This window comes from Dromiciops gliroides, chromosome 2 (genome assembly GCF_019393635.1).
Source record: "Dromiciops gliroides isolate mDroGli1 chromosome 2, mDroGli1.pri, whole genome shotgun sequence".
NCBI classification, from domain to species: domain Eukaryota; kingdom Metazoa; phylum Chordata; class Mammalia; order Microbiotheria; family Microbiotheriidae; genus Dromiciops; species Dromiciops gliroides.
The window spans coordinates 293,755,337-293,772,729 of record NC_057862.1 but is presented as its reverse complement, the minus strand read 5'-3'; the positions used below and the strand labels follow the sequence as shown (position 1 = coordinate 293,772,729).

Below are 17,393 nucleotides of genomic sequence, written 5' to 3'. Positions count from 1 at the left end.
AATGATAAGTTGGTTGGTTATTGTCCTTCATTCTTTTTAATTCTTTATTTTGGGGAGGGGGCAATGAGGGTCAAGTGACTTACCCAGGGTCACACAGCTAGTAAGTATCAAGTGTCCGAGGCCGGATTTGAACTCAGGTCCTCCTGAATCCAAGGCCTGTGCTTTATCCACTGCACCACCTAGCTGCCCCATTGTCCTTCATTCTTGAAGAGAACCAAATTAATATCACCATGTTGGGGTCAAGGTTACAATGTGTCTGACTGTGGCTGATCAGACCAATACAAGGTCGGAATACTATACCACAGGTCAGGCACAAAAAGTTCATATGAACAGTTGGCGTGGAGATGTTTCTAAATTTGTGTGTCTCATGTTTCTTTTGAGTTTCTGCAAATCTGCTTTGTTCAAAGAGTACAGCACTTTCTTTGATGGGGGCACACCATGCAGGGTGGTCCTGTGCCAGTGTCTCCCATGTTTCACAATTGATTCCAGAGTCCTTCAGAGAGACCTTGAGAGTATCCTTGAATGACTTCTTCTAACCTCCAAGTGAGTACTTGCCTTTGTGTGAGTTCTCCATAAAATAATCTTTTAGGCGAAGGTACTTTTGGCATTTGAATAATGTGGCCAGCCCATCAGAGAGGAGTGCTCTCTGCAGTAGAATTTGAAAGCTTAGCAGTTTTAGCCTGAAAAAGGATCTCAGTGTCTGGTACCTCATTTTGCCAAGTGATCTTCAGAATCTTCCAAAGACAATTCAAAGGGAAACAATTCAGTTTCTTGGCATGGTGCTGGTATACTGTCCAGGTTTCACAGGGATGCAACAATAAGGTCAGCACAACAGTTCTGTAGACCTTCAGTTTTGTTAGACAGTTTAATAGCTATTCTCTCTTACCCTTTTCTTTGGAGCCTTCCAAACACTGAGCTAGCTCTGGTAATACATTTTTCATCTCTGTGAACATTCCTGGAAAGTATATACTGCCAAGGTAAGTGAACTTTATCCTCAGTTTTCAGAATTTCTCTATTTGCTGTAACCGATAGTTTCACATATAGTTGGTGTGGTGCTGACTTGTGGAGAACCTCTGTTTTCTTGGTGTTGTTAGGCTAATCTTAGCACAAGCAGCAGAGAATCAATCCATCATTTGTTGCATCTCAGCCTCAAAGGCTGCATCAAGTGTTCAGCCAGGGCTACAGCCTTTTCAAGTTAAATAATCTACCATTAGCGTGGTAACTGACTTTGGTGTTGTTTTCATCCTCATAGAAGGCGGCTGACAATATCACAGAAAACATCATGCTAAAAAGCATGGGAGCAAGTACATACTCCTACTTCACTCCATTGATGACTGGGAAAGAGTGAGAACATCGTCAGTTATCCAGAATCCAGGAAAGCATACCAACTTGAAACTGATACACAATATTGATGAACTTCTTTAGGCAACCAAATTTTGCCATAAATTTCCACAAACCCTCATGACCAACAGCGTCAGAGGCCTTTGTTAGATCTACTAACATTATGTACAAACCTCTGTACTTTTCTGGCACTTCTCCTAGAATTGTCTAGCAGCAGACACAATGTTGGCCATTCCTCAGCCCTCTCTGAAGCCATACTGGCTGTTAGGTAAATGACCATCTTCCAGGTGAAGAATCAGCCTATTAAGGACTCTGAGAAGAATCTTGCCAGCAGTAACTAAGAGATTCCCCTGTAATTATTACAGGACAACCCATTTCCCTTTCCTTTATAGAGATGGACAATGGAGGCATTCTTGAATTCCTGGGCCTGACCTCCTCTTGCCATATAACCTGGAAAATTTCTGTCAGTTTTTTTATGAGCAGTGGACCCCCCTGCCTTGTAAAAATGAATACTGGAATAGACTCAGAACCAGGTGTTTTGCCACACAAAAGGAACTCAATGGTATTCAAAACCTCTTCTTCAGTTGGAAATTTGGCTAAATACGGATTGACTTAAACCTGAGGCATATGGCCAGTGGCTTCAGTATTTTTTAATTTTTTTTTTCTTTTAGTGAGGCAATTGGGGTTAAGTGACTTCCCCAGGGTCACACAGCTAGTATGTGTTAAGTGTCTGAGGCCGGATTTGAACTCAGGTACAATTGACTCCAGGACCAGTGCTCTATCCACTGCGCCATCTAGCTGCCCCTACAAGTGGCTTCAGTATTGATAGATGATGGTCAGTTGAGAACACTATAGAAATATTCATCCCATCTCTCTGGGATCATATCTTTATCACTAATCAATGTGGCTTCATCAGCATTGAGTAGGTGAGATGTACCATAGGTCTTTGGCCCATAAATAACCTTTAGGGAATCATAAAAGTGCTTTGGATTGTCACTAACAACATAAAACTGAATTTAATCTGCCTTCTTATTACTGAGCTAAGCATCCTACATCTCTCTGAGTTTCACACTTTTGATGGACTTAAACACTATCTTCTCAGAGATGGATGGACTAGTCTGCTGGTAAACCCTGTGAAATTCTCGTTTTTCATTTAGCAGCTTCTGAATTTCCCTATCCTTTTTGTCAAACCAATCTTGGTGTTTGCAAATGTTCTGGCCCAGATGAGTAAATGTGGTGCTCACTCCAAATCTCTGAAAGCTTCCCACTCCTTTTCTTTTTCACTGATGCCAGAAAAACCTGAAAAGACTTCCATGAACTGATGAAAAGTGAAGTGAGCAGAACTAGGATAACATTGTATACGGTAACAGCAATATTATGGTGATCAATTTGCAGTTGCAAATGACTTAGCTATTCTCAGAAATTCAGTGATCCAAGACAATTCCAAAGAACTTGTGATGAAAATGCTATCTACCTCTAGAGAAAGGATTGATAGAATATGAATGCAGATTGCACTATACTATTTTTCACTTTATTTTTTTGTTGGCTTTGGGGGGGTTAGAAAATGTGACTAATATGGAAATATATTTTTCATGCTTACACATGTATGACCTATATCAAATTGCTTGCCTTTTCAGTGATGGGGAAGAGATGGAAGGGATGGAGAAAATTTGGAACTCAGAATTTTAAATAACAAATGTTAAAAAGGTTTTTTATGTACAATTGGAAAAATATTTAAGTTAAGAAATGCAACAACAACAACAAAAGAATAAAGATCAGTTTGGTTCGAAACATAGATAAGTATGTAAAGGCAGACAGGAGATAGATGGAGAGGGAAGTTGGAACCCCACCGTAGAGTGCCTTGAATGCCAGAATATGGGCTTGTTGCTTTCTTTGGTAGTCATGAGAAGCCCTTCCCAATAGATCATAAGCTGTCCTAGTCTGGCCTTTCCTCTTATTTCTAAATTTTATTTTATTTTGAACTTAAATTCTAAAAAATGTATTTCCACATATTCAACAGAACACAAAAAGGGAATTGCATATGAAACTGAATCTCCATTTAATACCACTTAGATTTTTTTTTTCAGCATACATATTAAAAACTGGCTTGCCTGTGCTTCTGAATTTCCTTCACTTCTCTTCTGTACATTTTGTAAATGTTTCAGTGGCCTTTGGGGGGAGAAAAGGATATCACTATTGTTATTTTTTTCTGCTCCTTCCACCACCATCCCCTTCAAAATGGAGATTAAAAAGTACCTTATAACCTAAGCATAGTAAAGCACATTCATCCAGTGTCAGTGTCCAAAAATATATGCTTCTTTATGCATCTTGGGTCCATTACCTCTTCTTTAAAAAAAAGATTAATTCTATTCTGAACTTAAGAAATGTAAGTCATTTCCATAACATAGTAGAATAAGGAAAAAAAAATTGATTGCACATGAAACGGCAAATCTATTATGTACAGCTTGGTATTCCTTTTATTTTATTTTATTTTATTATTTTGGTATTCCTTTTATTTTATTGGTATTCCTTTTAAACATGTAATAATTACATGATAACTTTTTTCCTTTTTTTCTTCCCTTCCTCTCTCCACCCTTGAGGTGGTAACTATTAGATATGTGTGTATGTGTATGTGTATATGTATATGTATGTGTAACTATTAGACATGTGTGTATATGTATGTATGCTTATATATAAATGTAAAGCCATTCTATATATACATTTCTATTCATCAGTTCTTTTTCTGGATGCAGATAACGTCTTCATATGTCCCTTGTAGTTAATTTGGGAATTTATAATAATCAAAATGACTTAGAAGTTGTCCTTAAAACAATATTGTTACTGTATACAATGTTCTCTTTGTTCTTCTCCTTTCATTCATTATTTTATGCACATTTATCCATCTTTTTCTAAGATAATAAAGCTCATCATTTCTTATAGTACAGTAGTATTCTGTCTGTCATAATCATATACTACAACTTGTTCAGCCATTCTCTAATTGATGGGCATCCCTGCAATTCTCAGTTCTTTGCTACCACAAAGAGAGCTTCTATAAATATTTTAGAACATATAGGTTCTTTTCCTTTTTTCCCCCACTCATCTTTGGAAGCAGACCTAGTAGTGGTATTCCTGGGTCAAAGGGTATAGAGGCAGTTTAATAATTCTTTGGGCATAATTCCAGGTTGTGCTTCAAAATCAGATCACTTCACAGTTCTACCAACAGTGTGTACATGTTTCAATTTTTCCAATTATTCATGAACATTTGTCGCTTTCCCCTTCAATCATTTTAGCCAATCTGATACGTGTAAAATGATATCTCAAGGTTGTTTTAATTTGCATTTCTGTAATCAATAATGGTTTAGAGCATTTTTTTCATACAACTATAAATTGCTTTGATTTCTTCATCAGAAAACTTCCTGTTCATATTCTTTGACCATTTGTCAACTGGGGAATGTCTCATTCTTATAGATTTGACACAGTTCTTTATATATTTGAGATAGGAGACCTTTATCTGATAATCTGTTTATAAAATTTTTTCCACAATTTTGTGCTTTCCTTCTGATCTTAGCTACATTTGTTTTATTTGTACAAAACCTTTTTAATTGAATGTAATTGAAATAATCCATTTTACCCCTCACACTGCTCTCTATCTCTCCTTTGTTCATAAATTATTTGCCTGTCCTTAAGTCTTATAAGTAATATATTCTATGTTCTTCTGGATTTTCTTCTAATATCTCTCTCTATATCTAGGTCATGGTTTCCTTTTGATCTTATCTTGATAAACGGTGTAAGATATTAGTCTGTGCCCAGTCTTTGCCAGACTACTTTTCATTTTTCCCAATAAGTTTTACCAAATAATACCAAATTTTACCAAAACTTAAGTCTTTATACATGTCAGATACAAGGTTATTATATTTATTTGCTGCTGTAAATTGTATGTCTACTCTTCCACTGATCTACTTTTCTATTTCTTAGCCAGTACCAGAGTTTTGATAACTACAACCTTACAGTATAGTTTATGATCTGATACTGCCAAACCTCCTTCCTGTACATTTTTCATTAGTTCCTTTGATATACTTTCTTGACTTTTTGTTCTTCCAAATTAATTTTGTTGTTGTTTAAGTCTGATTTTATTTGTATAAAAGGATTTTTATAATTTTGTTCATATAGTAACTGATTTTGTTTTTTCAGGTATATTCCCAGGTATTTTAAACTGTCTAGAGTTATTTTAAATCAGGTATCTCTTACTATCTCTTCTTGTTGGGTTTTGTTTGTGATATATAGATGCTGATGATTTATGGATTTACTTTATATCTTGCTACTTTGCTAAAATTATTCATTGTTTCAGCTAACTTTTTAGTTGAGTCTTTGGGATCTTTCAAGTAAATCATCATATCATTTACAAAAATAGGTTGCTTTAAATTCCTTCTATTTGTTTTTTCTTCTTTTATTGCTATTTTAGGAGGTGAGTAGCCCACTTAATCACTGGTCCATTCAATGACCACGGTTGGTCATTGCTTTTCAGAAATCTTAAGTCTTTCACTTATTTGTCTCGATAGGATTCTGAACGTCCTCCTGTAGAGGGCATGCTTGTTTCTTCTCACTTGTCTCTTCATTGGTTCCTACTGCAAGTCTTTTTTCTTACAGCACAAGAATAGTTCATTATATTCATAGGCCATAATTTATTCAGCCATTCCAGAATTGATGGATAACCTCTTAGTTTCCAGTTAATTATTCTTCTTTTATTTATTTATTTTCCCCTTTTAATCCCTTCTTCCTCCCTTGAAGGTTATGAAGTTTGTTTTGCTTTCGAACTATCCCTCCCTGGAATTATCCTGACTTTCATCACCCTCCCACCCCCTATCTTTGCCTGTTTCCCTATCAAGTGTGATTACATTTTTCTGCACCAAACTTTTTTTGTGTGTATGTAGAGGGAAGTATTTTCTACTCTCCTTTGTTCCTTTTATATAAGAATGAGGTTCATATGATACCTGCCTTCCACCCTGTAATTCATGTTCTCATATACTCCATAAGAAATAGATATTTCTATTATGAGAAATAGCAAGTTCCACCCTCATTTTCTTCCTTTCTACACTAGTATCTTCCTTTTACCTTTCTTTCCCTTCTTTAAGCCCTAAGAACAGAACTAGTCTGTTCCCAGATCCCTTGTTTTTAACTCCTTATTTAACCCTTTGAAGCCATTAAAGTTCTGAAGGGGCACTGATTATTAGTACTTCATCATCTTGTAGCCACTTCTAGTTGCTCAAGTAAATTTCTCATGGCAAATTTATCTTGATTTTTGTTGTTTGCATTTTAATGTTTCCTTTTTGGCTTTCGTCTTTTCATCAAAAATGCTTGAAAGTCTTCTGTTCCATAAAAGGTACTTTTTTTTTTCCTTGTAGGATTATTCTCAGCTAGGTTATCTTAGTTGTAAGCATATACATTTTTTTTTTTAATTTTTTTTAGTGAGGCAATTGGGGTTAAGTGACTTGCCCAGGGTCACACAGCTAGTAAGTGTTAAGTGTCTGAGGCCGGATTTGAACTCAGGTACTCCTGACTCCAGGGCCGGTGCTCTATCCACTGCGCCACCTAGCTGCCCCAGCATATACCTTTAACCTTTTGGAATATTATATTTTAAAGTCTCCTCTCATTTGCTGAATTCACAAGGTATTCTGTGATCCTGACTGTAGCTCCTTGTTTTTGAACTCCTTTCTGGCTACTTGGAGTATTTTTTTTTCCTTTGATGCAGGGACTCTGGTTTTAGGCTATTGCATTACTAGGACTTTTATTCCTGAGGTGATCATGATTTTCAGTGAGTCCAGTTATTCTTAAATTACCCCTCTATGATCTGTTCTCCAGTTCAGTTGCTTTCTTGTTGTTATTATTTATGTCAATAGAAATCTTTATATTGTATGCTTTATATCTATTGATCTTGTTCTAATATTTCTTGCTGTCTCTTTAGTTATTAATTTCTGTTTGGTCCATCTTCATTTTCAGGGATTCTGATACTTGAAAAAAGTTTCCACTCTCTGTTCTAAACTATTATTCCTTTTCTTTTCTCCAAAACTTTTATATCATATTTTGTCTCTTCATGTGTTCTCGGTATTGATATAGTACTTGTGGAAAATCTATGTTTTTCCTTTGAATATCTACTTACAGTTGTTAGGGATTTACTCTCTCCTATGTTGGATTTTTGTGTATGTCTGGATCTATAACTGTATCCCCAGCTGCCTAATAGACATCTCAATCAGAATGTGTCATAGACATCTTATTTTCTACAATCAGTCCCAAACTAACTTCATTATCTTTCCCTCCACCCTCTTCCTAACTTTCTTTTTACTGTTGAGTGTATACCACCATCCTTCCAGTAAGTAACCCATGCACAAAACCTAGGTGTTGTCCTCTTCTCTTCACTCTCCATATCTAATCTATTATGGAAATCTTCACAATATCTCTTATTATACCACTTTTTCTTCTTTGACAACTGCCTCAGTATAGGGTCTCATCAACTCACTCCTAGACTATTTCAGTAACCTGTTGGTTGGTCTCCCTGCCTCAAATCTCTCTAATCCAGTCCATCTTCCTCTCATTTTTCAAATTGATCATCTTAAATTTCAGGTCTAATCATGTCACCCCCTTGTCAATAAACTCCAGTGGTTCCTATCAATTCCCCAGGATCAAATGTAAAATCCTGTTTAATGGTCAGCTCCTTTGTAACCTGGCCCCCTTCTAACTTTCTTGTTTGGACATAGCCATTTGCTTGTTTTCTCCCCCTGTAGGCTGTGAGTTCGTGTTGAAAGTAGAGACTATCTTTTGCCTTTATAGCCCTAGCACTTAGCCTGGCACATGGTAGTCACTTAATAAATCCTGGATCCCTGACTGTCTTATTCTTTTCTGACAAAATTGCAATAAAAATTATGATAAAGGGCCTTCAAAGAAAGGATTCAAACTTAATTAGAAATTAAATAATTTAATTCTGAAGAATTGATGGGCCAAAGAACAAATCATAGAAACAAGAGATGATTACATTGAAGAATATGATGCTAATGAGACACTATAGCAAAACTTTTGAAACATAGCCAAAATGTTCCACAGGCTCTGTACAGTGCCTGACACATAGTAGGTCCTTGATAAATGCTTTTTGACTGATTGACTATATCATTTCTTTGGTCCTCCCACATTTTTTCAATTATGCATATTTGCCATTTTTAACTACAGAATAGTATCCCATCACATTCCTATACCATTATGTTTTTTATTTATTTTTATTATTCTGAACTTGACAAACGCCAATGAATGTGAACATTTTCGTGTGCATTGAAAAACAGAGTATTACATGAAATCATGAAGCATTATGTACAGCAATTTTTTAAAAAAAACGATAGAATAAATTCAGCATCTTTATTTCAGAAGCTTATCTGCTTATCAGAACTTCCTTCTTTTCTCTTTTTTTGAAATGGGGGACAGGGAATAAGCACTTATACAGCATCTACCATATTATGTCAGCTACTGCACTAAAGCACTTTTTAAAATACCATCTTATTTGATCCTCACAACAACTCTGGGAGGTTAGATGCTATTATTATGTCAATTTTATAGTGGAGGAAACTAAAGAAAAGACGAGGTGACATGACTTTCCCAAGGTCACACAGCTAGTAAATGTACTGAGACCATATTTAAACACCAGATCTTCCTGATTCTAGGACTGAAACTATTTCCTGAGCCACCTTCATGTTTTGGATATTTCATTGGTTGCTCCAGTCCCTTTCCCTCCTGTCATTTCTAAAGCCAAGTGGTAGTTTCCTTTTCTTTGCTATATATAACAGAAAGTATTGCTATAAATTGTTTTTATTGGGTCTGTTTTACTTAATTCAGCATCAATTTATATAATCCTTTCCATATTTCTTCGAATTCTTAACATTTGTAGTTTATTTTTTAAAGAGATACATTTTTATTATTTGTATATTGCCTACATTTCCCAGTGTATCATTTCTTCCCTGCCATCCCTCACAAGAAAAATAGTAAAGAGGAAAAAATAGTTCAACAAAACTAACCAACACATTAACAAAGTCTGACATTACCTATAATGTTACATATCCATAGTTCCCCATTTCCTCAAAGGAGTTAGTTGCTTTCTCACATTTCCTATTTAGGGCCAAATTCCATCATTATAATTTCACAGTATTCAGTTTCAGTGTTTTTTTGTTGTTTCATTTTATGTTGTTGTAGTAATTGAGTATGTTTTTCTTCACTTTTGATTCAGATTATATAAATCTTCCTATGCTTCTCAGTATTCATAATATTTATGGTTAGCACAAAAATATTCTATTACATTCATATGCTATAATTTGTTTAGCCAATCCCCAATTGATGGGCATCTGATTTGTGTCTAGTTCTTTGCTGCTACAAAACCCCTTGTAAGAAATATTCTTTTGCATGTATATGGGGCCTCTTTATCATTGACTTCCTTAAGAATATATACCTAAGCAGTGGAATCTCTGACTCAAAGGATATGGACTTTTTACTAACTTTTTTCATTGAATTCCAAATAGCTTTCCAGAATGGTTTGACCAATTCACAGTTCCATGAATATGAATATTAATGTGCCTGTCTTTTTGCAGCGCTTCCAACATTTTGCCTTCCCATCTTTTGTCATTTTTGCCAATTTTTTGCGTATGAGATAAAACCTCACAGTTGCTGGAACATTGATATTCTTCTCCATAGTTTGTAATCCTTTTTAGAACTGTTTATTCTTATCTTCTGGCCACGTATTTATTAAGGAATAGCTCCTGTTCCTTTATGTATATGTTAATTCCCCATGTATCTTGGATGTCAGACCTTAACAAAGATGTTTAATACAAAGATTATATTCCCCTGTTGATAGCTTCTCTTTTCACCTAAACTTCATTGATTTTGTCATACAAAAGCTTTTACATTTTCTGTGATTGAAATGATGTTTTAGATTCTGTGATCTTAATCTCTGCTTTGATTAAGAATTCTTACCCTAGGGGCAGCTAGGTAGGGCAGTGGATAGAGAACTGGCCCTGGAGTCAGGAGGACCAGAGTTCAAATTTGGCCTCAGACACTTGACACTAGCTGTGTGACCCTGGGCAAGTCACTTAACCCCAATTGCCTTCCCTCCCCCCGCAAAAAAAAAAAAGTTCTTACCCTAGCCATAGTTGTGAAATGTATATGATCTCTTTCTTTTGTAATTTTTTTTTATGGTGTTACTTTTTATGTTTAGGCTACATATCCATTTTGAGATTGTTTTGGTGTATGATATAAGATCTGTCTTGAGGACAGAGAGTTTCAATTTTGTGTCTGTATCCCCAGTGCCAGACGTACAGTTGTTGTTCAGTTGCTTTCCGTTGTGTCTGACTCTTCATTAACCTATTTGGAGGTTTTCTAGGCAAAGATACTGGAGTGGTTTGCCATTCCCTACTCCAGCTCATTTTTAGATGAGGAAACTGAGGCAAATAGGGTTAAGTGACTTGCCCAGGGTCATATAGCTCACAAGTGTCAGATTTGAACTCAGGAAGATGAGTCTTTTTGACTCCAGGCCTGGCACACTATCCACTGTGCCACCTAGTTGCCCCTACCAGACTTGCCCAGGGTCACACAGCTAGTAAGTGTCAAGTGTCTGAGGCCGGATTTGAACTCAGGTCCTCCTGAATCCAGAGCCATTTTACACCTATCAGATTGCCTAAAATGTAGAAGGGAGAATGACAAATGTTGGCAAACATATGTGGAAAATTGGGACACTAATTCACTGTTGGTAGAATTATGAAATAAGTTATTAAACTACCTCTACCCTTTGACCCAGCAATACCACTACTTGATCTATTTTCAAAGACGATTAGAGAAAAAGGAAAAGAACCTATATGTTCTAAAATGTTTATAGCAGCCCTCTTTGTAGTGGCAAAGAACTGGAAATTGCAGAGATGCCCATCAATTGGGGAATGGTTAAACAAGTTATGATATATGGTTGTGATGGAATACTACTGTGCTATAAGAAATGATGAGCTCAATGATTTTAGAAAAACATGGAGAGAATTGCATGAAATAATGAAGAATGAAATGAGCAGAACCAAGAAAACATTGTATTTGGTAACAGCAGTATTGTTTTAAGAATGATTTTGGGGGCAGCTAGGTGGTGCAGTGGATAAAGCACTGGCCCTGGATTCAGGAGGACCTGAGTTCAAATCCAGCCTCAGACACTTGACACTTACTAGCTGTGTGACCCTGGGCAAGTCACTTAACCCTCATTGCCCCGCCCAAAAATTTTTTTAAAGAAGAATGACTTTGAGTGAATAAGTTATTTTGTCTGTTATAAATACCCAAATTACTATAAAGGACATATGAAGAAAAATGCTTTCTGCATCCAGAGAAAGAACTGATAAATAGAAGTATATATAGAATAATTTTACATATGTGTGTATATACATACATACATATACAGAGATACACACACACACACACATAAAAAAAAATACACCTTTTTGTGTCTGAAGGTAGACATCCCTGTCTGCTTTTTAGACTTTTTAGCATAAATGAATGCTGTATTTTGTCCAAGGTCTTTATAGCCATTACATAGCATATATATGCTATTGTTCTTCTTCAGCATTGAATTAAGCTGTCAGAACAGAAAACATTTCTAAAGCTCTGTTACATACTAAAAGTACATAATTTGTGAATATGAAATAAAACTTTATTTTTCAGATGATTTGATGGTTTAGTTAGAGACCCCCTAAGAGAGAGAGTTAACTAAAATTTAATAAAACAATAACCAGCCAAGTCTTAGGATGTATAATAAATCTACATAAATCATCAGCATTTCTATATATTGCAAACAAAATCCAGCAGGAAGATAGAAATTACATTTAAAATAACTACAGAATGTTCAAAATACTTGGGAGTCTTCCTACCAAGATACATACAGTAGCTATATAAATACAACTGTGGAAATAAAGATAGATCTAAATAATTGGAGAAAGATTAATTGCTCATAGGTAGACTGAACCAATTTAATAAAAGTAATGATACTGCCCAAATTAATTTACTTTTTCATTGTCATACCAATCAAAATACCAAGAGATTATTAGAAAAAAAAATAACAATTCATCTGTAGAAACAAAGGGTCAAGAATCTCAAGACGAATAGTGAAAAAATGAATGGGAAGGGGGCAGCTAGGTGGCTCAGTGGATAAAGCATTGGCCCTGAATTCAGGAGGACCTGAGTTCAAATCCAGTCTCAGACACTTGACACTAGCTGTGTGACCCTGGGCAAGTCACTTAACCCCAATTGTCTTACAAAAAAAAAAAAAAGAAAAATTGGTATCTGCTACAAAAATGAATGGGAAGATAATGAGTGAGATGAGCAGAACCAGAAGAACATTGTACACAGTATCATCAACATTGAGTGTTGATCTACTGTGATGGACTATATTCTTCTCACTAATGCAATGGTACAGAAGAGTTCCAGAGAACTCATGATATAAGAGGATCTCCAAATCCAAGGAAAAAAAATAAAAAAGAACTGCGGAGTATAGATGCTGAATGAACCATACTATTTCTTTTGTTTTTGATGCTGTTGTTTTTTTCTATTTTGAGGTTTTTCATCATTGCTCTGATTTTTTTCTCTTATAAAATGACTAATGCAGAAATAGGATTAATGTTATTATATATATAAAACCTATATCAGATTACCTGCTGTATAGGGGAGGGGGAGGGAGGGGAGGGAGGGAGAAAAATCTGAAATCATAAAGCTTGTATAAACAAAAGTTGAGAACTATCTTTACATGTAACGGAAAAAAATAAAATACTTTATTAATTTAAAAAAAAATGAATGGGAAGGAAAAGATCCTAGCAGTATCATATGCCAAACTATACCATGTGACAAAGAAGCAATCATCAAAACTATTTGGTACTGAAAAAATAAAAACTATTTGGTACTGGTTAAGAGACTGAAGAGACTGATCAGTGAAATAGATTAGGCATGCAATATATAGAAGCAAGTGAACACAATAGCCTAATATTTGACAAAGACTGCAGGGAAAAGGGCACTGTATTTGACAAAAACTTCTGGGAAAACTAGAAAGTACTCTGATTCTATCTCACACTTATCATATTAGTAAAATTGACAAAAAAGGAAATAACAAATGTTGGAGGGACTTAGGGGAAAAGAAGCATATTGCTGTCACACCAAAAACCAATATAATCCCCAAATGGATTAAGGGTGACATCATAAATAATTTAGAACAACAACAAAAAAAATCACCTTTTAGATCTATAGCTAGGAAAAGATTTCTTGTCTAAACAAGGGATAGAGAAGATCACAGAATATAAAATGGAGAAAAGAACCAAATCAAATTGATAAGAATATCCCAGTCGATAAATAGTCTGAATAGACAATTTTTCCTAGGAAGAAATCCAGACTAATACTAACCATATGGAAAAAAATGTTCCAAATAACTAATTATTAGGGATATGCAAATTAAAACAAATCTGAAGTTCTTTCTCACACCCATAAAATCAGGAAAGTTGACAAAAAAGGAAAATGACAAATGTTGGAGGTATTTCAGCAAAACAGGCACATTGATAGAGTGTTGATGAAGCTATGAGATGCAATCATTCTGGAAAGCAATTTAGAATTAAACCGGGGGGGGGGGGGGGGGGGGGGGGCGCGGCTAGGTGGCGCAGTGGATAAAGCACCCGCCCTGGATTCAGGAGGACCTGAGTTCAAATCCGGCCTCAGACACTTGACATTTACTAGCTGTGTGACCCTGGGCAAGTCACTTAACCCCAATTGCCTCAACAAAAACAAACGAACAAAAAAAGAATTAAACCTAAAATGTTACCAAGCTGTGCTTCCCCTTTGATCCAGCAATATCACTACTGAGCCCAAAGAAGTCCAATGATGAGGAAAGGGACCTATATGTACAAAAAATATTTATAGTAGCTTTTTTTGGTTTTTGGTTTTTTTCAGAGAATTGTAAACTGGGGCGGGGGAAGCATTAGTTGGGGAATGGTTGAAAAAATTTAAGGTATATTAAAATGATGAAATACTCTTCTGCTATAAGAAGTGATGAAACAGTTTCAGAGAAACCTGGGAAAACTTGTATGAAGTGAGCAGAACTATAAGACAATAAAAATGTAAAAATCAAACACCTTTGAAAGACAACACTTCCAATCAGTGCAACCAAAGTTCTAATGATAAAGCATAGCTACTACTTACCTACTGACAGAAGTGACTAAATGCAGCATGAGACATCTTTTTTTTAGACATGGCCAGTGTGGGTACTTGTTACAAGGGTTTTGTTTTTCTTCCTTTTTTTCCCTATGTGACAGAGATAGGAGGGAGAGAAAATAAGATTGTTGTTAACTGAAAAAAATTCTGTTCAGTTTTTTAAAAAAAGAAATAATACTTTAGCCCTCATGGGAGATGTCAGAGGGGAGTACATTAAAAAAACCTTAACTAAGATCTCATATGCTTATTTCTATAGGCCTTGTAGGAATAGTATATTAAAAGGCATTTCAAAAAAAAGTGAAAATGACAAATGTAAATAAGTTCCTCAAATAATAAGTTTTTAGCCCATGTAAGGGAAGAGAGGTACAGTGGCTTAGTGAAAAGAGAGCTTACATTAGCCATTAACAAACACCTTGGTTCACCATTGAAATCCCATGCCTGGTCTTTTTAAAAAAAGTAAGGATGGGAGGAAGATGCACTCCAAAAATATGTTACTGCTAGTATTTCTCATTGATATGACTTGTTTTGTGTTGATTTCTTCAGTTTAAAATATTTTGTTATTATGCAATTTGCAGTTATGCAAAAGAGAAAATTTGTTTGGGTTGAACATTTTGCAAGTTTATCCAGATTATATTCTTTTGACTTTTCTGTCATTTAAAAAAAATCTCTCCTGTCATTTTTTTTTTATTTACTAGGAGATGGTACATTTTGCATTGTAGGGTTTTCCCCACAGTTGTTGATAGGGTGGCAGGCATTTTCACCCTTGATATATAGCTTTATTCTATTCCTGTAGTTTTTATTATTTGCATCATACATTTTTACTTTTTTCCTTGGGACTAGGAAATTAATTTATTTTAATGCCTATTAACATTTTTAAAAAGCAGATCATTTTAACTTTTGCACAAAATGGCTAAAAAGGTAAATGTCTCTTGAAATTTTAAATTACAAAAACAGAATTAATGTTATGTTATGCTTGTATTTTATCTACTCAGCAGGGAGGACATGTTAAATTTTTATATTTTTAACATTTAAAAATGCAGATAATTAACAACATAGTAAATCTCTAAACCTAAAATTTAAACTGTTTACATTTTTAAGAAAATTCATATATGTTAACAAATAACATATTTGCTCTATTTCCTTCATAATCTGTCATCTGACAGAATTTGTCATCTTTTTATTAATGTGATCTTACCCTGTATTTCTTTGTATAGATCTTTCCAAATTTTCTTATACTCTTTTTTAAAGTCATTTTTATGCATTATAATTTATTGTTACATTAACATGCCATATTATCCTATTATTTATCCTGTTATTCCTCAATTATCAGACATTTAATTTATAGGTGTTTTGCTATCAGAATACAAAGCTAAACATTTTTTCTTTTTAAATAATCTGTTGGTAATATCCCTAGTAATAGAATAATTGGATTAATTTTGAATATTATTTTAACAAAATTCCTAATAATTGATTATGGTGAATGACTGTCAAAGGAACCTTATAACTTTATAAATACTTAGCTATGGCAGATCTCTTAGAAAATCTTGGATCTTTAGAAAACTAGTGGTTGAAAGAAAAGTAGCATGTTATTACCACTTGGTGGTGGTGAAGGGTGGACAAGTGTCCAAACTTATGAGCTGGTATTTCTTATAGTTTTAATGGCAATTTAAATCTAGGCTGCATAAGTATTGGGTTGTTCACAAACCTGAGATTCATTAGAAATAAATTGTGGCCGAGTACCTGCCAATAAAATAAGATAGGAATAATAAATATAAAAAATCTAAAATTTTTAATAATTTTCCCGACCTTTCTTCTGAACATTAGTTGTTTGTATTGTGGAACTATAATTAATCGTCTGTTCAGTCGCCAAAAGACTTTTAAATAACAGGATCATTGCTTAAAAGTTTCTTATTGCAGGAAGTCAAAATATGCACAAGTTTCTAACACACACTGACAAACAGAAAGCTCTTTTTCCATTTGCAATTTTTAGTGTCATTTTAAGTTGCTGCTTTTAGCCAATCAGATTTCTCCATGCCTGCTGACATCACTAACTAGCCAGTTCCCTCCAGCTGCAGAGAGCTTCAGTTTGTCTTTTTTTTTTTAACTAAAATGGAGGCTGGTTTCTTGCCTTAAGGAGTACATTGCCTTTCCTGCTGAAGCCTAGATGTTGACATGTAATAAAGCTAGCAGCAGGATGGTGGTGGATGCAGCTAATTCCAATGGGCCTTTCCAGCCCGTGGCCCTTTTACATATTAGAGGTAAGTTATTGTGTATATTTTAGTGAATTGTAACCTTCTGTGGTCAGTTAATAAATGGCTATTGTGCTTCAGATAAGAAAAGCAGGAAGTCCTTTGTGGCAGAATCCGTTTAATTTTGCTGCAGATTTAACCATATAAAATCGAGTGTGCAATGTTTGTTTGATATTTTAAGTACTACTTACAGATTTTAAGAATTCAGAGAGACATTGCATGCATAGTTAAAAGCTGGTTTTACTGCTCTCTGCTGTCTCTCCCATCCCCCTTTCAAGGCTGTGCTGATGTCAAAGGATGTGAAGTCACCAGCTTAGTGAGGTGGTGGGGGGCAGGGCAGAGCTAAGTTATCAGTAAGCAGAGTTTAACGAGTAACATTTATGTTGTTTAATACCGTAAAGGTTTCTTCAAGCATATGTAGCCTTAGAATTATAGATGAATCGTAACTGAAAAATAGTCAGCATTTATTTTCAAATAACTTAATCACAAAGGGTTGGTCCGGGTCTTCCAGCACCTCCTCCCTCCCCGACCAAATCTCTAAAGATAAATCTATGTATG

The 17,393-nt window shown here is 35.1% G+C and overlaps 1 protein-coding gene across 8 annotated transcripts in view; it reads left to right on the top strand.

The window, feature by feature from the left end:
* PPP2R5C (protein phosphatase 2 regulatory subunit B'gamma) overlaps nt 1-17,393 on the top strand; it is a 196,655-nt gene that overhangs the window by 41,527 nt on the left and 137,735 nt on the right. For 2 of the 8 annotated variants that reach the window (XM_043981618.1, XM_043981622.1), the window contains exon 1: nt 16,662-16,844. The exons of 4 other annotated variants lie outside the window; for them this stretch is intronic. In XM_043981618.1, the coding sequence (XP_043837553.1) occupies nt 16,751-16,844 (94 nt within the window). In that variant the 5' untranslated portion in view covers nt 16,662-16,750. Of the gene's footprint in view, nt 1-16,661; nt 16,845-17,393 lie in introns of those variants that run through there. 2 more of the 8 variants (XM_043981619.1, XM_043981621.1) reach the window with 2 other exon arrangements.